At 52.7% G+C, this 25,782-nt stretch overlaps 1 protein-coding gene across 1 annotated transcript in view; it reads right to left on the bottom strand.

The window, feature by feature from the left end:
- LOC122548111 (dynein axonemal heavy chain 2-like) overlaps positions 1-11,830 on the bottom strand; it is a gene marked incomplete at its 5' end in the record, with an annotated part of 27,859 nt that extends 16,029 nt beyond the window's left edge. The window contains 10 exons of the mRNA XM_043686670.1: positions 631-815; positions 1,465-1,656; positions 2,961-3,151; positions 3,831-4,014; positions 4,101-4,249; positions 5,031-5,217; positions 8,762-8,888; positions 9,333-9,532; positions 11,163-11,307; positions 11,697-11,830. Coding sequence (XP_043542605.1) covers positions 631-815; positions 1,465-1,656; positions 2,961-3,151; positions 3,831-4,014; positions 4,101-4,249; positions 5,031-5,217; positions 8,762-8,888; positions 9,333-9,532; positions 11,163-11,307; positions 11,697-11,830 — 1,694 coding nt within the window. The remainder of the gene's footprint in view (positions 1-630; positions 816-1,464; positions 1,657-2,960; positions 3,152-3,830; positions 4,015-4,100; positions 4,250-5,030; positions 5,218-8,761; positions 8,889-9,332; positions 9,533-11,162; positions 11,308-11,696) is intronic.
- Positions 11,831-25,782: the final 13,952 nt, after the last annotated feature.

Raw genomic sequence — 25,782 nt, 5'->3', positions numbered from 1 at the left:
AATCACAGACACAGATCCCCGTCCTGTCACCGTGTGGGTGAATCACAGACACAGACCCCCGTCCCGTCACCGTGTGGGGGAATCACAGACACAGACCCCCGTCCTGTCACCGTGTGGGGGAATCACAGACACAGACCCCCGTCCCGTCACCGTGTGGGGGAATCACAGACACAGACCCCCGTCCTGTCACTGTGTGGGGGAATCACAGACACAGACCCCCGTCCCGTCACCGTGTGGGGGCATCACAGACACAGACCCCCGTCCCGTCACCGTGTGGGGGTGTCACAGACACAGACCCTCGTCCCATCACCATGCGGGGGAATTGCAGACCCCTGTCCAGTCACTGTGTGATGATAAAATCCCAGAGATCCATGCTGCAAAATATGTTGTTCCCATATTCCTGAAAGTGGATTTGGAACAAAACTCTTTGAGGAAGATTTGCAAGGAACAGCACCCTGAGAGATCCCATTAATATTGTCTCTGTGTCAGAGACTGTTGGAAATTTGCTATTTCTGGTGAATGGACCGATAGGAATGTGCCTGACTACCCTCAACCCCGGATCCTGGACTGGCAATTATCTGACTGATGTGCATTCGGTTAGATCATTTCAGCAAGTGAAACACGAATTACTTGTAGTAAGGGGTGGTCACTGCTTTGTCACAGAAGTAATCGTTGATATATGTGCTCAGCAGCCGGCGATCCCAGTCATCGGTTACATGGCCTCCATAATTCACCCCTGCTATCAGATACTTGAGCGCATCCCACGGTGTTACATCATACTCATCCAGGTAAATACTCAGGAGGTTTTCTGATACCTGCAAGGAAAGATCAGTATTTACATCAAGAATTAACACAACGGCCTTGTTCCATTTATCTAGGCTTTGGAAGTTAGGATATCTGGTCGGCATGGACGGGTTGGACCGAAGGGTCTGTTTCCATGCCGTACATCTCTATGACTCTATAAGTACAGGCGACCAGGGCTGGACAAACAAAAACTTGCTGGGGACAGTGTAAAGGGAGCTTTCCTCTGTATCTAACCCCGTGCTGTCCCTGTCCCTGGGAGTGTTTGATGGGGGACAGTGTAGAGAGACCTTTACCCTGTATCTAACCCCGTGCTGTCCCTGTCCCTGGGAGTGTTTGATGAGGGGGCAGTGTAAAGGGACCTTTACTCTGTATCTAACCCCGTGCTGTCCCTGTCCCTGGGAGTGTTTGATCGGGGACAGTGTAGAGGGACCTTTACCCTGTATCTAACCCCGTGCTGTCCCTGTCCCTGGGGAGTGTTTGATGGATCTTTGGGTATATTTTGCAGCCTGATTCTGAATTTGTTGAGCACAAACAAATTTTCTAAAAAAAAGAGTGGAATATACAATATTGAGACAAACCAGACAGGTGACAAAGTGGTTTCTGTGACCCAAGTGACCTGGAGCCTGCCAAAAGCCGCTCATTCTAAGTAAACATGCCAACCTCAAAGTCTGAGTCGTTGAAACCGTAGACAATGTTCCAGCCAAGCTGTTGGAATTTCTTGCGTTCCAGGAGGACACTGTGGAAGAAACACAGGGCGAACAGCAGCTTCTTAAACTTCCTGGGTTTGGAGCAACGTTTGAATTGCTGATCGGTCAAAAGGTTGTACAAGCGCTTCATGTTTGCTTTGATGCCCTGAGGGACACAGAGGGTGGAGTGGGTGGAGGAAAGAGAGATGGTCATGAGTGAGGAAGTAAGTGAACAGACAAGTAATTTCAGAGTGCTGTCGTTTTGAATGTACAAGTGTAAATAGTCCCACAGCCCCGTGAATAACTGGAAATCCCCTGATTGCAATAAGTCCGTGTGAGGATATTTGCACCCAGGTTACAGACACAGTGGGACATTCATGACCCCAGGGAACATTCCTCTTCCTCGGATGTATCTTCAGATAAGGAATCTGTGAGAGAAATGGTGAGTTAATGTTTTGGACAAATAATCCAGAGAGCCAGGTTAATGATTGGCTTCTTCCTCCAACCCCTGTGTCTTTTGCATTGGACGCCGATACCCTATACTTCCTGATGAAGGGTTTTTGCCCGAAACGTCAATGTTCCTGCTCCTCGGATGCTGCCTGACCTGCTGTGCTTTTCCAGCACCACTCTGATCTTGACCCTATACCCTGCACCCTCTTGCTCCTCCTCTGTCCCCGTCCAAGTATAAAAGAGAACCTGCTTTCCAACACCTTTCAACTGGGAAGTTGTACCGGTCCTGAAACATTCCTCACTGATTGGGTTCACATCCGGAAATGTGAATTCAATGAAAATAATATCTGGAATAAACAGCTAGTATAACGGTGACTGTGAGGCAGGATAGACTCGGGTGTTTTCTTTGGAGCACAGAAGCTTGACGAGGGGGACATGAGAGAGATGGATGAGCTGATCAGGGACATGGACAGTGTAGATTGAAAGCAGCGTTCCCCTGCGTTGAAGGGTCAATGCCAAGGCAGGATAGTTTTACCTTGAAAGAGAGGATGTGAGGAAAGCTGTTTTCACCCAGAGGGCGGGGTGGGGGGGTTCTGGAATGTGTCACCTGGGAGGGGATTTGAGGTGGGAAAGAAACCTCACAACCTTTGAAAGGTACTTGGATAAGCACTTGAAGGGGCAAGTGCTGGAAAGTGGGGTGAGTATAGATTTCGGGTAGTTTTGGTGATACAGACTTGATCAGCCCGAACTATGATTCATGGTTTATTGCTGTAAAATCCTGTAAGGCTGATTAATGCCTTTTTAAAGTCTGCCCATTGTTATTCGGTCTGTCCTATACGAGACTCCAGACCCACAGCAATGTGATTGACTCTCAACTGCCCTCTAGCAAAGCGACTCAGTTCAAGGGGGCAATTAAGGGTTGGGGATCAAATACTAGTCTTACTAGGGATGCCCACATCCCATAGAAAGAGTGAACGGAATTCCTGAAAGCTGGAAGCAGGTGAGCTCCCTGTGAGTTACCTTTGGTGGCTCTGTCGTCATCTTGATGCTGGTCTGTAGGATGGAGACAGGAAAGTCAGGGTGAGGGCTGGAGCTTATCCAGAGGCGGAAATTGGGATGTGGATCCTGCACTTGCAGCTGCTCTATCAGCTTATCCAACTGGGGCATCCATGACAGCGACAAGTGACAGTTTGCAAGGAACACCCAGTTACCTGTCAGTCAGACAAAGAGAAAACAGATCACCTGGTATTACTTCTCCCCTGTCTCTCATTTCCCCGATGTGACGGATGAGAGGCCTGGATAGTTCCGAAACAATATCATCCATCATTCGACCAATGCTTGCTGTGCAGGCTAATGAAAGCAAGGCCATGGAACTGTTTGAGTACCGTTGGATGCTATGACAGGGGAGAGGGAGCAGCACATGGTTTGCCTGATCGATGGGAGGGGCTGGCTAGTTACTGTGTGTTGGGGACAGAGTCCCACAGGCACATCTGATCAAACGAGTGACAAAAGGCTGACTCCTTACCATAGTGAAAGGTAAACTTGGGAGTGGTGTGAGAAAGTTCCTCCAGACACTGACTGTCAGCCCAATGGAATGGATGCAAGGCTGGCTAACGGAGAAGCTCAGGTACTTTGATGGAGGGCCTGGAGGCTCCGACAGGGGGCATGAACTCAAAAACAGTCAGAATGCTTCCAGTTGTCAGCAGCTCCAGAATTACCGCCGTAAATAATTCAACGGAGACCCTCTTTACCAAGAGACTGCTGAGAGTGTGGAACTGATGACCATGGATAGGGGGGATAGTTGAGACAGGGGAATGGTTGAATCAAACAGAATAGATCTGCTTAAGGGGAAGCTAGGTGGGACGAGGTTGACCGAGGAGCTGGACATACCTTCTGTTACACCTTCTGTAATCATACGGGTGGCGATGGGGGCTTGACCCTGACCCAGTGAGAGAGCGAGGAAGCTGTTCGCCATACCAGAGTATTCAGCAAGCTGGAGCAGGGAGTTAGTGGGATCCACCCCAGGGGAGAGCACAAATATCAGCGGCGTCCTCGAGTTGGAGTCATCAATGACCTGTGAGGAGGGACAGGATTGGTTTAGGATTCCTGAAGACTGGCTGCTTGCTGGAATTCTGATTGGGTGCCCTGTTTCTCACTGACCGATCTCATATCCAGCACAGGAGGTTCCACAAACTTGGAGCCAAGGTTGTTGACAATGAACGAGGTCACGCAGAAAGCGATGCGGTCCTGCCTTAAGGATCGTACGATCAGCATGCGCTGGAGCTCATTGCAGGTATTATCCCACTCAACTGGAGAGAGCAAGATAGGGGGAATTCAAAACACCAGCAAGTCCTTGTGGCAGCTACAGCAACTCGCCCTTTCTAGTCACCACACACAATGTGAGGTGGGGTAGATGCCGGGAGTGTTATGGAGATTGAGACTTGGCACGGATGGTGGTCAGTGCAGAATGTCTCTGATCAGGTTTGGCGAGATAGGGTATCTCATGAAGGAGGTTCACCAAAGGAAGAATATTGTCAGATTAACACGAGAATTAGTGTGGCATACAAAAAAAGCAAACAGCCCTGGAAATACAAGGTGAGGTTGACTTGGAGAGAGAGAGTTTGCGTTAGACTGAGACGGGCTGACCTGAAGTTTCCATGCCTAGCTGGAAGCTGCTGTACAGTGGGGAGCTGGGAGTGAGCTCAAACTCAGTCTGATCAGGTAGGAGCTGGCTCACACTAGCAGGAGGGATGAGGAAGCCCCTCATTCCTTGGAGATAGGCTGGTGAAGCGATGCCATCAGGCTAGACAGGGTGGGTAAGCAGCTTCACAAGTCAGAATGCATTGAAGAGACACGGAGATAATCACATGCCATTGGGGAAAGGCGAGGAGGGGTTCAGGGAGGTTCAACAAAGATATGTGCATTATAAACACCCGTATAGACTGGTTGGGTTGTATGGCCTGTTTCTGTGCTGTTAATTCCATTTGACAATTGCATGCATGATCACCGGGAAATTGAGTCCACAGTCTCCTGATGTTCATGGCCAACAGGGAGGCTGCCCAGTAGAAGATACCCACCACGGATACCCACCTGGCAGCACAGCTGTTTCTGGCTCAGCATTGGTGTACCAAGCATGCCAGTCTTTGGGATACTGCTCAAAGGAGTTCATAATACCATGGAAGTTTGTTAATTTATCGAGCTCTGTGATGTTGTCCCAGTTGACATCAGCAAGCCAGGAAGGACAAGGATTATCCATCTGTTCCTCTCTATCCAACACCTGCAGGACGCAAGAAACAAAATCCTCACTTTTTCCAGTTAACTTTGGAACCTTTCAATTACCAACAACCTGCACTCTGAAGACCATCGCCATTGCTGGGTATACAGCTGAAGAAGTCCCTCCTGACAAGATAGCTGAGCTGAGGCTCCAACCTCGCCCTCTAACCCTGGCTCTGCACGATTCACATTCACACCTCTCTCTCCCGTGCTCACTGGTAACAATGACAGATTTAGTTTCAGCTCCCTCCTTTCCCCCTATCTCCATGACCTCCTCCAAATCCATCACCATACAGGGTCTCGGCAGTGCCACCAATCCTGACCTTTTGCAAAGGGCCATTTTAATCACTTCACTATTGAGGGCTGGAATTCCCTCGCTAATCCAGTCCATATACATCTCTCTTTGTTTAAGGTATTCCTTCATACCTAACTTTGTGACCTAGCTTCTGTTACCTGTCCTAATATCTCCTTATGTGACTCATTGCTGCATTCTGTGGGGAAGTCTATGAGACAGTTTGGGAATGTTTATTGCATTAAAGCTGCTATGTAATTGTTCATGTTAGAGAACCTCCAGTATCAATCTTCCCGCTGACATTCCCACTTTTATGCCTCTGGAGCTTTGAATCTTCCCTCCTACCTGCCATTCCTCCTTGGTACATCTCCCTGAATTAAAATCTAAACTCATTATCCTAACTCCTCCCCTCCCCCACACCCTGGACCAACGCTCAATGAGAATTTCACAACTCCCACTTTCACTCTGATCTGGTCTTCCTTCCAAAACACCCAAACTAGCCACTCATATGGATTTATCTCATTCCCTGATTATCAGGAACACTCACTGCATCCCCACTGGGACACACCCACTGGCACACTCACTGCATCCCAACTGGCACACTCACTTCATCCCCACTGGGACAGATCCTACACCCACTGGCACACTCACCATCCCCACTGGCACACTCATTTCATCCCCATTGGGACACACTGGCACACTCACTGCATCCCCACTAAGACACACCACACACTCACTGCATCCCCACTGGCACACTCACTGCATCCGCACTGGGACACACCCACTGGGACACTCACTGCATCTCAACTGGGACACTCACTGCATCCTCACTGGGACACACCACACATCCACTGGCACACTCACAGTACCCCATTGGGACACACACTACACCCACTGGTGGGACACACCCCATACCCACTGGCACACCCAGTGGCACACTCACTGCATCCCCACTGGGATACTGCATCCCCACTGGGACCCACCCCACACCCACTGGCACATTCACTGCATCCCCACTGGGACCCATCCCACACCCACTACCACACTCACTGCATCCCCACTGGGACCCACCCCACACCCACTGGCATGCTCACCATCCCCACTGGGACACACCCGACACCCACTGGCACACTCACTGCATCCCCACTGGGACACACCACACACTCACTGCATCCCCACTGGGACACTCACTGCATCCACACTGGGACACTCACTGCATCCTCACTAGGATGCACCATAAAACCGCTGGCACATTCACTGCACCATCACTGGGACACACCCCACACCCACTGGCACACTAACTGCATCTCCCACTGGGACACACACTGTATCCACACTGGGACACACCACACACCCACTGGCACACTCACTGCATCCTCACTGGGACACTCACTGTATCTACACTGGGTACACACTACACACCCACTGGCACACTCACTGTATCCCCATTGGGACCCACCCCACACCCACTGGCACACTCACTGCATCCCCACTGGACACACCACACACCCACTGGCACACTCACTGTATCCCCACTGGCACACTCACTGCATCCTCACCGGGACACACCACACACCCACTGGCACACTCACTGCATCCCCACTGGGACACACCACACACCCAATGGCACATTCAATTCATCCCCACTGGGTTACCCACTGTATCCACACTGGGTACACACTACACACCCACTGGCACACTCACTTTATCCCCATTGGGACACACTCCACACCCACTGGCACATTCACTGCACCCTCACTGGAATAAACCATACAACCACTGGCACATTCACTGCATCATCACTGGGACAAACCCCACACCCACTGGCACACTCACTGCATCCTCACTGGGACACACCCCACACCCACTGGCACACTCACTGCATCCCCACTGGGACACACTTCACACCCACTGGCACACACTGCATCCCCACTGGGACACACACCACACCCATTGGCACACACTTCATCCCCACTGGGACCCACCCCACACCCACTGGCACACTCACTGCATCCTCACCAGGACACACCACACCCACTGGCAAACTCACTGCATCTCCACTGGGACACTCACTGCATCCCCACTGGGACACACCACACACCCACTGGCACACTCACTGTATCCCCATTTGCACACTCACTGCATCCCCACTGGCACACTCACTGCTTCCACACCGGGACACACCACACACCCACTGGTACATTCACTGCATCTCCACTGGGACACTCACTGCATCTCCACTGGGACACTCACTGCATCCCCACTGGGACAGACCACACACCCACTGGCACACTCACTGCACCCTCACTGGAACACACCATACAACCACTGGCACATTCACTGCATAATCACTGGCACAAACCCCACACCCACTGGCACACTCACTGCATCCCCACTGGGACACACCCCCACACCCACTGGCACACTCACTGCATCCCCACTGGGATACACCATACACCCACTGGCACACTCACTGCATCCCCACTGGGACCCACCCAACACCCACTGCCACACTCACTGCATCCCATTGGGACCCACCCACCCACTGGCACACTCACCATCCCCACTGGGACCCACCCCACACCCATTGGCACACTCACTTCATCCCCACTGGGACACACCCGACACCAACTGGCACACTCACTACAACCCTACTGGGTCAGAACCACTGGCACACTCACTTCATCCCCACTGGGACACTCACTGCATCCACACTGGGATACACCACACACCCACTGGCACACCCACTGTATACCCATTGGGGCACATTCCACACCCACTGGCACACTCACTGCATCCCCACTGGGACACTCACTGCATCCCCACTGGGACACACCAAACACCCACTGGAACGCCCACTGTATCCCCATTGGGACACATTCCACACCCACTGGAACACTCACTGCATCCCCACTGGGACACACCATACAACCACTAGCACACTCACTGCATCACCACTGGGACACACTCCACACCCACTGGCAGACTCACTGCATCCCACTGGCACACTGCATCCCCACTGGGACACACCCACTGTCACACTCACTGAATCCCCACTGGGACACATCACACACTCACTGTATCCCCACTGGGACACACCACACACTCACTGGCACACCCATTGCATCCCCACTGTGACACTCACTGCATTCCCACTGGGTCAAACCACACAACACAGAAACTGCTTTCTCTTCCCATCTGATATACCTTCACTGTAGCACATCTCCCTCCCTCACACTCACTGGTAGACACTCACCACACCCCCACGCAGGAAGAAGTTGTACTCGTCCATGTTGAGTTTCCCGGCCACCTCCAGGATCTTGATGCACATTTGAAAACTGAAAAGAAGCTTGTGTCGCTCAAAGAGCCCTCTGCATGTATACCTAGGAAGAATGGAGAATTAAATATCACCCAACTACTCCCTGCACACAGGAGCACCAGATCTCCTCCCCACAGATCCTGACAGAGGAACAACCTGGGACTGATAGATTTTGGCTGGGTTAACAGATAATTGTTTCTGGGACCAAGAAGGAATTGAGATATAGTTGTGTCCATAATGAGCCACTTGCTGGTGGTTGTGCTGGTTCATCACAAGGCACTCTTAATGGGACCAGCTTTCAGTGCATCCCCTAGAACATAAGAATGAACAAATGCCCCACAGCCAGGCTGGGCTGTCCAGTACCAGGTTTATAGGTGGTGAGCACACAAATTTGTCAGGCAATGTCTTTCATCCAGTCAATGTAATGGACTGGGTTTCAACAAGAGTGACAGTGGTTGTGTGAAGTATCCCAGTCTGACCCTGAGCCCTCATTAGACTGGTCGCTTACCTGTAGACAGCATAGGTGTGATATTCATTGAGATTGGTGATGCGCTCCTGCAGTTTGGGGCTGCGTTTACTCTTCTCTATGCTCAGGTTGAACAGGTCGATGTAGGCGTCCAGTGAAAATTGGTACATGGGGTCGATTTTTCCCATATCGTTCAACACAAAGAAGAGGATGGAGGCTCGCTCAGCACATGAGCGGTAACCCTGAGTTTTAACAGACATATACAGACGATATTTAAAGACTGGCCATCTTCCCCAGTAACCCTCTGCTGTTGATAATCTTCCCTCTCAGTCTCACCTGGAGGAACTGACCCTTGCTGTGGAAAGATTTCCACGTTCACCCACCTTCCCCTCTCATACCTCATCCCAGGCAGGCCATTAGCCACAGTTAACAGTCTCTCTCTCTCTCTCTCTTTGTGCACTGCAGCTGCCAGGCCTGCTGAGTCTTGTAGGGTTTTCTGTTTTAGCCTTGTATTATAAAACCCATCAGCATAGTCTACCCACGTGAGACGTGGACTATATCATGTCAAGAAGCTCAAGTGGCCTTGAGAAGCAGCTGGAGATTGGACAGAACTACAGAGGCTGAGGGCTCACTCAATCTCCCCCCACCCAGAGACAGTCACAACTGCGATGAGATGGTCACCTCGCCATAAAGTCTGACACTCAAAGCAAATCTTGTCAGAAAGTGACAGCTTGTGGCATTCTATCGTGATGGTCAAAAGAAAATGCTACAAGGACTCTCTGCAAACGTAACTTAGGAATTGACATGTTGGCTTTGGGTGCTGGGAGAAGTTCAGTCAGGATCACTGCCTGTGGTGCAACCCAAATTAAACAAAAATTGAGTGGCCCCTTTGAAAATCATGGCAGACAGAGTGACACGTCGAGGAAATCTTCATCCATAATTTACCCAAAACGTCATGTCACGTCCTGTCCTATTGACAGCAGCACCTTTCAGAAACAGACTGGTCTCACTGGTCACATAGATACCCAGTGGAACCCAAGCAGCTGGACACCGGATAGGAACACCTTCCCCTCAAAGGGTACACAAGAAGCCATGGAGTAAACCATCGAGCTGTCCTAATGATACAACATATCACACAGAGAGCCGAGGGAGAGCTTTCTGAAAGCCTCATCCATCTCTATGTTAGCTCCAGAGCTGAGTGTCTGAAAACGGGGCAGAAAGTCAAGGGTAGGCTGAGAGAGAAAGGAAGAGAAGGAGAAAAGGACAGGGATACTTTCAAATCTGGCATATCTTTCAGCTCACTGTGTTTGTGTTGATATTTATCTGGGAGAAAGTGAGGTCTGCAGATGCTGGAGATCAAAGTTGAAACTTTATTGCTGGAACAGCACAGCAGGTCAGGCAGCATCCAGGGAACAGGGGATTCGACGTTTCGGGCACAGGCCCTTCTTCAGGAATATTTATCTTTCAGTCAAGATTCCTTCAAGCCTCTCTTTATACCCCCTTTCAGAATATCCTTCCTGCACCCCCCCCCCCCCACCTTTCAATGTTTTCATACCATTCACCTTGACCATTCCGTGTGACGGTGAGTTTCACTGCTCTCTGGCTAAAGAGGTTTCTCCTGAACTCCCACTTGGATTGATCAATGAGTGTCTTGTACTGATAGCCTTCAAGTTTAACAGGCAGCCAGGAGGAGTCTGTATCTACCATCTCGGTTCACACCATTCTGTACTCATTTCACGTGGAAATGCATCTGCTAAGGACTTAAGCAGGCTTTTGCAATAAAAAGTTTACATTAGACCCAGAAAGGTGAAGGTTAACTGTGCCCTTTCCGATGTGAGTCGGGTTGAGTTTGGTGAATGTGTGTGTACGAACCTCTCGAGCTGAGTCGATTTTCACTTCCGTGGTCTCACTGCTCTCGATCTGCTCTGCAACCTCAGTGGCAGTCACCTTCGAGGTCTGCAGTGTGTTCACAAGTTGCACATCATCAAGGAGTGAGCCCGTTGCCTCATTCAACAGCCTGGAGAGAACAGGAAACAAGGACCCTCAGCCTGAAATTCAGCACCTGGGCAGAGTGTCCACCTCACAACGTGAGGTTCAGGATCGAGAGAAGTGGGACATCTTCCCCCTACCTCCCACACCCACCCTCCTCCATCACCACCACAATTACCATCACCCATCCTATCCTTCGAAGCAGTTTACTGTTGAGCTAGCATCAGCCTGGGAAGGACAGCACCCATGAACTGGTTCCGCCTTCAATCAGCAGAGCGAGCCTCTAACTGGTCTCCCTCCCAGTCAGCCCAATTGTCTGGTTGCAACTCTCCATTCAGTGACCAGCATCCCCTGGGGCAACTCAATCTGATGAACTCCTTCACGTTTGCCATTGCAGGATCAGACTGAACCTCTTACCTGAGAATTTCGTCCTCCAGTTCTTTGAGTTTCTTCTTGCCAGCTGCAATGTTCATCACCAGCGAATCTTTCTGCTCCTCGAGTTCAGGCCGTTCTTTCCTCACCACGTTTCCGAGTAACTGTGCTTCAAGGCCCTGGAGCAGGGGTGGGGCAGAACGCCAGAGAAAAGCATCATACCCCACCATTCCACAGACACTGGGACATACCCCACCATTCCACAGACACTGGGACATACCCCACCATCCCACAGACACTGGGACATACCCCACCATTCCACAGACACTGGGACATACCCCACCATTCCACAGACACTGGGACATACCCCACCATTCCCCAGACACTGGGACATACCCCACCATTCCACAGACACTGGGACATACCCCACCATTCCACAGACACTGGGACATACCCCACCATTCCACAGACACTGGGACATACCCCACCATTCCACAGACACTGGGACATACCCCACCATTCCACAGACACTGGGACATACCCCACCATTCCACAGACACTGGGACATACCCCACCATTCCACAGACACTGGGACATACCCCACCATTCCACAGACACTGGGACATACCCCACCATTCCACAGACACTGGGACATACCCCACCATTCCACAGACACTGGGACATACCCCACCATTCCACAGACACTGGGACATACCCCACCATTCCACAGACACTGGGACATACCCCACCATTCCACAGACACTGGGACATACCCCACCATTCCACAGACACTGGGACATACCCCACCATTCCACAGACACTGGGACATACCCCACCATTCCACAGACACTGGGACATACCCCACCATTCCACAGACACTGGGACATACCCCACCATTCCACAGACACTGGGACATACCCCACCATTCCACAGACACTGGGACATACCCCACCATTCCACAGACACTGGGACATACCCCACCATTCCACAGACACTGGGACATACCCCACCATTCCACAGACACTGGGACATACCCCACCATTCCACAGACACTGGGACATACCCCACCATTCCACAGACACTGGGACATACCCCACCATTCCACAGACACTGGGACATACCCCACCATTCCACAGACACTGGGACATACCCCACCATTCCACAGACACTGGGACATACCCCACCATTCCACAGACACTGGGACATACCCCACCATTCCACAGACACTGGGACATACCCCACCATTCCACAGACACTGGGACATACCCCACCATTCCACAGACACTGGGACATACCCCACCATTCCACAGACACTGGGACATACCCCACCATTCCACAGACACTGGGACATACCCCACCATTCCACAGACACTGGGACATACCCCACCATTCCACAGACACTGGGACATACCCCACCATTCCACAGACACTGGGACATACCCCACCATTCCACAGACACTGGGACATACCCCACCATTCCACAGACACTGGGACATACCCCACCATTCCACAGACACTGGGACATACCCCACCATTCCACAGACACTGGGACATACCCCACCATTCCACAGACACTGGGACATACCCCACCATTCCACAGACACTGGGACATACCCCACCATTCCACAGACACTGGGACATACCCCACCATTCCACAGACACTGGGACATACCCCACCATTCCACAGACACTGGGACATACCCCACCATTCCACAGACACTGGGACATACCCCACCATTCCACAGACACTGGGACATACCCCACCATTCCACAGACACTGGGACATACCCCACCATTCCACAGACACTGGGACATACCCCACCATTCCACAGACACTGGGACATACCCCACCATTCCACAGACACTGGGACATACCCCACCATTCCACAGACACTGGGACATACCCCACCATTCCACAGACACTGGGACATACCCCACCATTCCACAGACACTGGGACATACCCCACCATTCCACAGACACTGGGACATACCCCACCATTCCACAGACACTGGGACATACCCCACCATTCCACAGACACTGGGACATACCCCACCATTCCACAGACACTGGGACATACCCCACCATTCCACAGACACTGGGACATACCCCACCATTCCACAGACACTGGGACATACCCCACCATTCCACAGACACTGGGACATACCCCACCATTCCACAGACACTGGGACATACCCCACCATTCCACAGACACTGGGACATACCCCACCATTCCACAGACACTGGGACATACCCCACCATTCCACAGACACTGGGACATACCCCACCATTCCACAGACACTGGGACATACCCCACCATTCCACAGACACTGGGACATACCCCACCATTCCACAGACACTGGGACATACCCCACCATTCCACAGACACTGGGACATACCCCACCATTCCACAGACACTGGGACATACCCCACCATTCCACAGACACTGGGACATACCCCACCATTCCACAGACACTGGGACATACCCCACCATTCCACAGACACTGGGACATACCCCACCATTCCACAGACACTGGGACATACCCCACCATTCCACAGACACTGGGACATACCCCACCATTCCACAGACACTGGGACATACCCCACCATTCCACAGACACTGGGACATACCCCACCATTCCACAGACACTGGGACATACCCCACCATTCCACAGACACTGGGACATACCCCACCATTCCACAGACACTGGGACATACCCCACCATTCCACAGACACTGGGACATACCCCACCATTCCACAGACACTGGGACATACCCCACCATTCCACAGACACTGGGACATACCCCACCATTCCACAGACACTGGGACATACCCCACCATTCCACAGACACTGGGACATACCCCACCATTCCACAGACACTGGGACATACCCCACCATTCCACAGACACTGGGACATACCCCACCATTCCACAGACACTGGGACATACCCCACCATTCCACAGACACTGGGACATACCCCACCATTCCACAGACACTGGGACATACCCCACCATTCCACAGACACTGGGACATACCCCACCATTCCACAGACACTGGGACATACCCCACCATTCCACAGACACTGGGACATACCCCACCATTCCACAGACACTGGGACATACCCCACCATTCCACAGACACTGGGACATACCCCACCATTCCACAGACACTGGGACATACCCCACCATTCCACAGACACTGGGACATACCCCACCATTCCACAGACACTGGGACATACCCCACCATTCCACAGACACTGGGACATACCCCACCATTCCACAGACACTGGGACATACCCCACCATTCCACAGACACTGGGACATACCCCACCATTCCACAGACACTGGGACATACCCCACCATTCCACAGACACTGGGACATACCCCACCATTCCACAGACACTGGGACATACCCCACCATTCCACAGACACTGGGACATACCCCACCATTCCACAGACACTGGGACATACCCCACCATTCCACAGACACTGGGACATACCCCACCATTCCACAGACACTGGGACATACCCCACCATTCCACAGACACTGGGACATACCCCACCATTCCACAGACACTGGGACATACCCCACCATTCCACAGACACTGGGACATACCCCACCATTCCACAGACACTGGGACATACCCCACCATTCCACAGACACTGGGACATACCCCACCATTCCACAGACACTGGGACATACCCCACCATTCCACAGACACTGGGACATACCCCACCATTCCACAGACACTGGGACATACCCCACCATTCCACAGACACTGGGACATACCCCACCATTCCACAGACACTGGGACATACCCCACCATTCCACAGACACTGGGACATACCCCACCATTCCACAGACACTGGGACATACCCCACCATTCCACAGACACTGGGACATACCCCACCATTCCACAGACACTGGGACATACCCCACCATTCCACAGACACTGGGACATACCCCACCATTCCACAGACACTGGGACATACCCCACCATTCCACAGACACTGGGACATACCCCACCATTCCACAGACACTGGGACATACCCCACCATTCCACAGACACTGGGACATACCCCACCATTCCACAGACACTGGGACATACCCCACCATTCCACAGACACTGGGACATACCCCACCATTCCACAGACACTGGGACATACCCCACCATTCCACAGACACTGGGACATACCCCACCATTCCACAGACACTGGGACATACCCCACCATTCCACAGACACTGGGACATACCCCACCATTCCACAGACACTGGGACATACCCCACCATTCCACAGACACTGGGACATACCCCACCATTCCACAGACACTGGGACATACCCCACCATTCCACAGACACTGGGACATACCCCACCATTCCACAGACACTGGGACATACCCCACCATTCCACAGACACTGGGACATACCCCACCATTCCACAGACACTGGGACATACCCCACCATTCCACAGACACTGGGACATACCCCACCATTCCACAGACACTGGGACATACCCCACCATTCCACAGACACTGGGACATACCCCACCATTCCACAGACACTGGGACATACCCCACCATTCCACAGACACTGGGACATACCCCACCATTCCACAGACACTGGGACATACCCCACCATTCCACAGACACTGGGACATACCCCACCATTCCACAGACACTGGGACATACCCCACCATTCCACAGACACTGGGACATACCCCACCATTCCACAGACACTGGGACATACCCCACCATTCCACAGACACTGGGACATACCCCACCATTCCACAGACACTGGGACATACCCCACCATTCCACAGACACTGGGACATACCCCACCATTCCACAGACACTGGGACATACCCCACCATTCCACAGACACTGGGACATACCCCACCATTCCACAGACACTGGGACATACCCCACCATTCCACAGACACTGGGACATACCCCACCATTCCACAGACACTGGGACATACCCCACCATTCCACAGACACTGGGACATACCCCACCATTCCACAGACACTGGGACATACCCCACCATTCCACAGACACTGGGACATACCCCACCATTCCACAGACACTGGGACATACCCCACCATTCCACAGACACTGGGACATACCCCACCATTCCACAGACACTGGGACATACCCCACCATTCCACAGACACTGGGACATACCCCACCATTCCACAGACACTGGGACATACCCCACCATTCCACAGACACTGGGACATACCCCACCATTCCACAGACACTGGGACATACCCCACCATTCCACAGACACTGGGACATACCCCACCATTCCACAGACACTGGGACATACCCCACCATTCCACAGACACTGGGACATACCCCACCATTCCACAGACACTGGGACATACCCCACCATTCCACAGACACTGGGACATACCCCACCATTCCACAGACACTGGGACATACCCCACCATTCCACAGACACTGGGACATACCCCACCATTCCACAGACACTGGGACATACCCCACCATTCCACAGACACTGGGACATACCCCACCATTCCACAGACACTGGGACATACCCCACCATTCCACAGACACTGGGACATACCCCACCATTCCACAGACACTGGGACATACCCCACCATTCCACAGACACTGGGACATACCCCACCATTCCACAGACACTGGGACATACCCCACCATTCCACAGACACTGGGACATACCCCACCATTCCACAGACACTGGGACATACCCCACCATTCCACAGACACTGGGACATACCCCACCATTCCACAGACACTGGGACATACCCCACCATTCCACAGACACTGGGACATACCCCACCATTCCACAGACACTGGGACATACCCCACCATTCCACAGACACTGGGACATACCCCACCATTCCACAGACACTGGGACATACCCCACCATTCCACAGACACTGGGACATACCCCACCATTCCACAGACACTGGGACATACCCCACCATTCCACAGACACTGGGACATACCCCACCATTCCACAGACACTGGGACATACCCCACCATTCCACAGACACTGGGACATACCCCACCATTCCACAGACACTGGGACATACCCCACCATTCCACAGACACTGGGACATACCCCACCATTCCACAGACACTGGGACATACCCCACCATTCCACAGACACTGGGACATACCCCACCATTCCACAGACACTGGGACATACCCCACCATTCCACAGACACTGGGACATACCCCACCATTCCACAGACACTGGGACATACCCCACCATTCCACAGACACTGGGACATACCCCACCATTCCACAGACACTGGGACATACCCCACCATTCCACAGACACTGGGACATACCCCACCATTCCACAGACACTGGGACATACCCCACCATTCCACAGACACTGGGACATACCCCACCATTCCACAGACACTGGGACATACCCCACCATTCCACAGACACTGGGACATACCCCACCATTCCACAGACACTGGGACATACCCCACCATTCCACAGACACTGGGACATACCCCACCATTCCACAGACACTGGGACATACCCCACCATTCCACAGACACTGGGACATACCCCACCATTCCACAGACACTGGGACATACCCCACCATTCCACAGACACTGGGACATACCCCACCATTCCACAGACACTGGGACATACCCCACCATTCCACAGACACTGGGACATACCCCACCATTCCACAGACACTGGGACATACCCCACCATTCCACAGACACTGGGACATACCCCACCATTCCACAGACACTGGGACATACCCCACCATTCCACAGACACTGGGACATACCCCACCATTCCACAGACACTGGGACATACCCCACCATTCCACAGACACTGGGACATACCCCACCATTCCACAGACACTGGGACATACCCCACCATTCCACAGACACTGGGACATACCCCACCATTCCACAGACACTGGGACATACCCCACCATTCCACAGACACTGGGACATACCCCACCATTCCACAGACACTGGGACATACCCCACCATTCCACAGACACTGGGACATACCCCACCATTCCACAGACACTGGGACATACCCCACCATTCCACAGACACTGGGACATACCCCACCATTCCACAGACACTGGGACATACCCCACCATTCCACAGACACTGGGACATACCCCACCATTCCACAGACACTGGGACATACCCCACCATTCCACAGACACTGGGACATACCCCACCATTCCACAGACACTGGGACATACCCCACCATTCCACAGACACTGGGACATACCCCACCATTCCACAGACACTGGGACATACCCCACCATTCCACAGACACTGGGACATACCCCACCATTCCACAGACACTGGGACATACCCCACCATTCCACAGACACTGGGACATACCCCACCATTCCACAGACACTGGGACATACCCCACCATTCCACAGACACTGGGACATACCCCACCATTCCACAGACACTGGGACATACCCCACCATTCCACAGACACTGGGACATACCCCACCATTCCACAGACACTGGGACATACCCCACCATTCCACAGACACTGGGACATACCCCACCATTCCACAGACACTGGGACATACCCCACCATTCCACAGACACTGGGACATACCCCACCATTCCACAGACACTGGGACATACCCCACCATTCCACAGACACTGGGACATACCCCACCATTCCACAGACACTGGGACATACCCCACCATTCCACAGACACTGGGACATACCCCACCATTCCACAGACACTGGGACATACCCCACCATTCCACAGACACTGGGACATACCCCACCATTCCACAGACACTGGGACATACCCCACCATTCCACAGACACTGGGACATACCCCACCATTCCACAGACACTGGGACATACCCCACCATTCCACAGACACTGGGACATACCCCACCATTCCACAGACACTGGGACATACCCCACCATTCCACAGACACTGGGACATACCCCACCATTCCACAGACACTGGGACATACCCCACCATTCCACAGACACTGGGACATACCCCACCATTCCACAGACACTGGGACATACCCCACCATTCCACAGACACTGGGACATACCCCACCATTCCACAGACACTGGGACATACCCCACCATTCCACAGACACTGGGACATACCCCACCATTCCACAGACACTGGGACATACCCCACCATTCCACAGACACTGGGACATACCCCACCATTCCACAGACACTGGGACATACCCCACCATTCCACAGACACTGGGACATACCCCACCATTCCACAGACACTGGGACATACCCCACCATTCCACAGACACTGGGACATACCCCACCATTCCACAGACACTGGGACATACCCCACCATTCCACAGACACTGGGACATACCCCACCATTCCACAGACACTGGGACATACCCCACCATTCCACAGACACTGGGACATACCCCACCATTCCACAGACACTGGGACATACCCCACCATTCCACAGACACTGGGACATACCCCACCATTCCACAGACACTGGGACATACCCCACCATTCCACAGACACTGGGACATACCCCACCATTCCACAGACACTGGGACATACCCCACCATTCCACAGACACTGGGACATACCCCACCATTCCACAGACACTGGGACATACCCCACCATTCCACAGACACTGGGACATACCCCACCATTCCACAGACACTGGGACATACCCCACCATTCCACAGACACTGGGACATACCCCACCATTCCACAGACACTGGGACATACCCCACCATTCCACAGACACTGGGACATACCCCACCATTCCACAGACACTGGGACATACCCCACCATTCCACAGACACTGGGACATACCCCACCATTCCACAGACACTGGGACATACCCCACCATTCCACAGACACTGGGACATACCCCACCATTCCACAGACACTGGGACATACCCCACCATTCCACAGACACTGGGACATACCCCACCATTCCACAGACACTGGGACATACCCCACCATTCCACAGACACTGGGACATACCCCACCATTCCACAGACACTGGGACATACCCCACCATTCCACAGACACTGGGACATACCCCACCATTCCACAGACACTGGGACATACCCCACCATTCCACAGACACTGGGACATACCCCACCATTCCACAGACACTGGGACATACCCCACCATTCCACAGACACTGGGACATACCCCACCATTCCACAGACACTGGGACATACCCCACCATTCCACAGACACTGGGACATACCCCACCATTCCACAGACACTGGGACATACCCCACCATTCCACAGACACTGGGACATACCCCACCATTCCACAGACACTGGGACATACCCCACCATTCCACAGACACTGGGACATACCCCACCATTCCACAGACACTGGGACATACCCCACCATTCCACAGACACTGGGACATACCCCACCATTCCACAGACACTGGGACATACCCCACCATTCCACAGACACTGGGACATACCCCACCATTCCACAGACACTGGGACATACCCCACCATTCCACAGACACTGGGACATACCCCACCATTCCACAGACACTGGGACATACCCCACCATTCCACAGACACTGGGACATACCCCACCATTCCACAGACACTGGGACATACCCCACCATTCCACAGACACTGGGACATACCCCACCATTCCACAGACACTGGGACATACCCCACCATTCCACAGACACTGGGACATACCCCACCATTCCACAGACACTGGGACATACCCCACCATTCCACAGACACTGGGACATACCCCACCATTCCACAGACACTGGGACATACCCCACCATTCCACAGACACTGGGACATACCCCACCATTCCACAGACACTGGGACATACCCCACCATTCCACAGACACTGGGACATACCCCACCATTCCACAGACACTGGGACATACCCCACCATTCCACAGACACTGGGACATACCCCACCATTCCACAGACACTGGGACATACCCCACCATTCCACAGACACTGGGACATACCCCACCATTCCACAGACACTGGGACATACCCCACCATTCCACAGACACTGGGACATACCCCACCATTCCACAGACACTGGGACATACCCCACCATTCCACAGACACTGGGACATACCCCACCATTCCACAGACACTGGGACATACCCCACCATTCCACAGACACTGGGACATACCCCACCATTCCACAGACACTGGGACATACCCCACCATTCCACAGACACTGGGACATACCCCACCATTCCACAGACACTGGGACATACCCCACCATTCCACAGACACTGGGACATACCCCACCATTCCACAGACACTGGGACATACCCCACCATTCCACAGACACTGGGACATACCCCACCATTCCACAGACACTGGGACATACCCCACCATTCCACAGACACTGGGACATACCCCACCATTCCACAGACACTGGGACATACCCCACCATTCCACAGACACTGGGACATACCCCACCATTCCACAGACACTGGGACATACCCCACCATTCCACAGACACTGGGACATACCCCACCATTCCACAGACACTGGGACATACCCCACCATTCCACAGACACTGGGACATACCCCACCATTCCACAGACACTGGGACATACCCCACCATTCCACAGACACTGGGACATACCCCACCATTCCACAGACACTGGGACATACCCCACCATTCCACAGACACTGGGACATACCCCACCATTCCACAGACACTGGGACATACCCCACCATTCCACAGACACTGGGACATACCCCACCATTCCACAGACACTGGGACATACCCCACCATTCCACAGACACTGGGACATACCCCACCATTCCACAGACACTGGGACATACCCCACCATTCCACAGACACTGGGACATACCCCACCATTCCACAGACACTGGGACATACCCCACCATTCCACAGACACTGGGACATACCCCACCATTCCACAGACACTGGGACATACCCCACCATTCCACAGACACTGGGACATACCCCACCATTCCACAGACACTGGGACATACCCCACCATTCCACAGACACTGGGACATACCCCACCATTCCACAGACACTGGGACATACCCCACCATTCCACAGACACTGGGACATACCCCACCATTCCACAGACACTGGGACATACCCCACCATTCCACAGACACTGGGACATACCCCACCATTCCACAGACACTGGGACATACCCCACCATTCCACAGACACTGGGACATACCCCACCATTCCACAGACACTGGGACATACCCCACCATTCCACAGACACTGGGACATACCCCACCATTCCACAGACACTGGGACATACCCCACCATTCCACAGACACTGGGACATACCCCACCATTCCACAGACACTGGGACATACCCCACCATTCCACAGACACTGGGACATACCCCACCATTCCACAGACACTGGGACATACCCCACCATTCCACAGACACTGGGACATACCCCACCATTCCACAGACACTGGGACATACCCCACCATTCCACAGACACTGGGACATACCCCACCATTCCACAGACACTGGGACATACCCCACCATTCCACAGACACTGGGACATACCCCACCATTCCACAGACACTGGGACATACCCCACCATTCCACAGACACTGGGACATACCCCACCATTCCACAGACACTGGGACATACCCCACCATTCCACAGACACTGGGACATACCCCACCATTCCACAGACACTGGGACATACCCCACCATTCCACAGACACTGGGACATACCCCACCATTCCACAGACACTGGGACATACCCCACCATTCCACAGACACTGGGACATACCCCACCATTCCACAGACACTGGGACATACCCCACCATTCCACAGACACTGGGACATACCCCACCATTCCACAGACACTGGGACATACCCCACCATTCCACAGACACTGGGACATACCCCACCATTCCACAGACACTGGGACATACCCCACCATTCCACAGACACTGGGACATACCCCACCATTCCACAGACACTGGGACATACCCCACCATTCCACAGACACTGGGACATACCCCACCATTCCACAGACACTGGGACATACCCCACCATTCCACAGACACTGGGACATACCCCACCATTCCACAGACACTGGGACATACCCCACCATTCCACAGACACTGGGACATACCCCACCATTCCACAGACACTGGGACATACCCCACCATTCCACAGACACTGGGACATACCCCACCATTCCACAGACACTGGGACATACCCCACCATTCCACAGACACTGGGACATACCCCACCATTCCACAGACACTGGGACATACCCCACCATTCCACAGACACTGGGACATACCCCACCATTCCACAGACACTGGGACATACCCCACCATTCCACAGACACTGGGACATACCCCACCATTCCACAGACACTGGGACATACCCCACCATTCCACAGACACTGGGACATACCCCACCATTCCACAGACACTGGGACATACCCCACCATTCCACAGACACTGGGACATACCCCACCATTCCACAGACACTGGGACATACCCCACCATTCCACAGACACTGGGACATACCCCACCATTCCACAGACACTGGGACATACCCCACCATTCCACAGACACTGGGACATACCCCACCATTCCACAGACACTGGGACATACCCCACCATTCCACAGACACTGGGACATACCCCACCATTCCACAGACACTGGGACATACCCCACCATTCCACAGACACTGGGACATACCCCACCATTCCACAGACACTGGGACATACCCCACCATTCCACAGACACTGGGACATACCCCACCATTCCACAGACACTGGGACATACCCCACCATTCCACAGACACTGGGACATACCCCACCATTCCACAGACACTGGGACATACCCCACCATTCCACAGACACTGGGACATACCCCACCATTCCACAGACACTGGGACATACCCCACCATTCCACAGACACTGGGACATACCCCACCATTCCACAGACACTGGGACATACCCCACCATTCCACAGACACTGGGACATACCCCACCATTCCACAGACACTGGGACATACCCCACCATTCCACAGACACTGGGACATACCCCACCATTCCACAGACACTGGGACATACCCCACCATTCCACAGACACTGGGACATACCCCACCATTCCACAGACACTGGGACATACCCCACCATTCCACAGACACTGGGACATACCCCCTGGAGATCAGAGCTGAAAATGTGTTGCTGGAAAAGCGCAGCAGGTCAGGCAGCATCCAAGGAGCAGGAGACTCGATGTTTCAGGCATGAGCCCTTCTTTAGGAATTTCTGAAGGGCTCATGCCCTAAACATCGATTCTCCTGCTCCTTGGATGCTGCCTGACCTGCTGCGCTTTTCCAGCAACACATTTTCAGCCCCCAAATAGTAGTCTGGATGCAGGATGTATGTTGAATAAGGAGTTGAAATTGGCCTGTCGCAATGGTTTTACTACAGTTGTTATGAAGGATTTCAACATGATAGACTGGGAGATTCAGGATGGTACTGGACCCCAAGAAAGAGAGTTTTTGGATTGCTTCCGAGATGATTCTTAGAACAGCTTGTCCTGGAGCCTACCAGGGAGAAGGCAATTCTGGATCTGGTGTTGTGCACTGAACCAGATTTAATCAGGGACCTCGAAGTAAAGAAGCCATTAGGAAGTAGTGACCATAATATGATAAGTTTTAATCTGCAATTTGAGAGGGAGAACGAGAATTGCAGTTGAACAAAGGGAACTATGGAGCTATGAAGGAGGAGCTGACTAAAGTTCAAGGTTCAATACCTTAGCAGGGATGGCAATGGAACAACAATGGCAGTATTTCTGGATATAATGCAAAAGGTGTGGATCAGTTCATTCAAAGAGGAAGAAAGATCCTAAGGGGAGGCAGGGGCGGCCGTGGCTGATGAGGGAACTTAAGTACTGTATAAAGATAAAAGAGAAGAAGTATAACATAGCAAAGATGAGTGGGAAGCCGGAGGACTGGGAAACTTTTAAAGAGCAGCAGAGGAAAACTAAAAAGGCAATATACACAGTAAAAAATGAGATACAAAGGCAAACTGGCCAAAAATATAAAGGAAGATAGTAAAAGCTTTTTTAGGTATGTGAAAAGAAAAACATTGTTTAAGA

This window comes from Chiloscyllium plagiosum, unplaced genomic scaffold (assembly GCF_004010195.1).
Source record: "Chiloscyllium plagiosum isolate BGI_BamShark_2017 unplaced genomic scaffold, ASM401019v2 scaf_13069, whole genome shotgun sequence".
NCBI classification, from domain to species: Eukaryota; Metazoa; Chordata; class Chondrichthyes; order Orectolobiformes; family Hemiscylliidae; genus Chiloscyllium; species Chiloscyllium plagiosum.
This window is presented reverse-complemented; position numbering and strand designations above follow the sequence as displayed.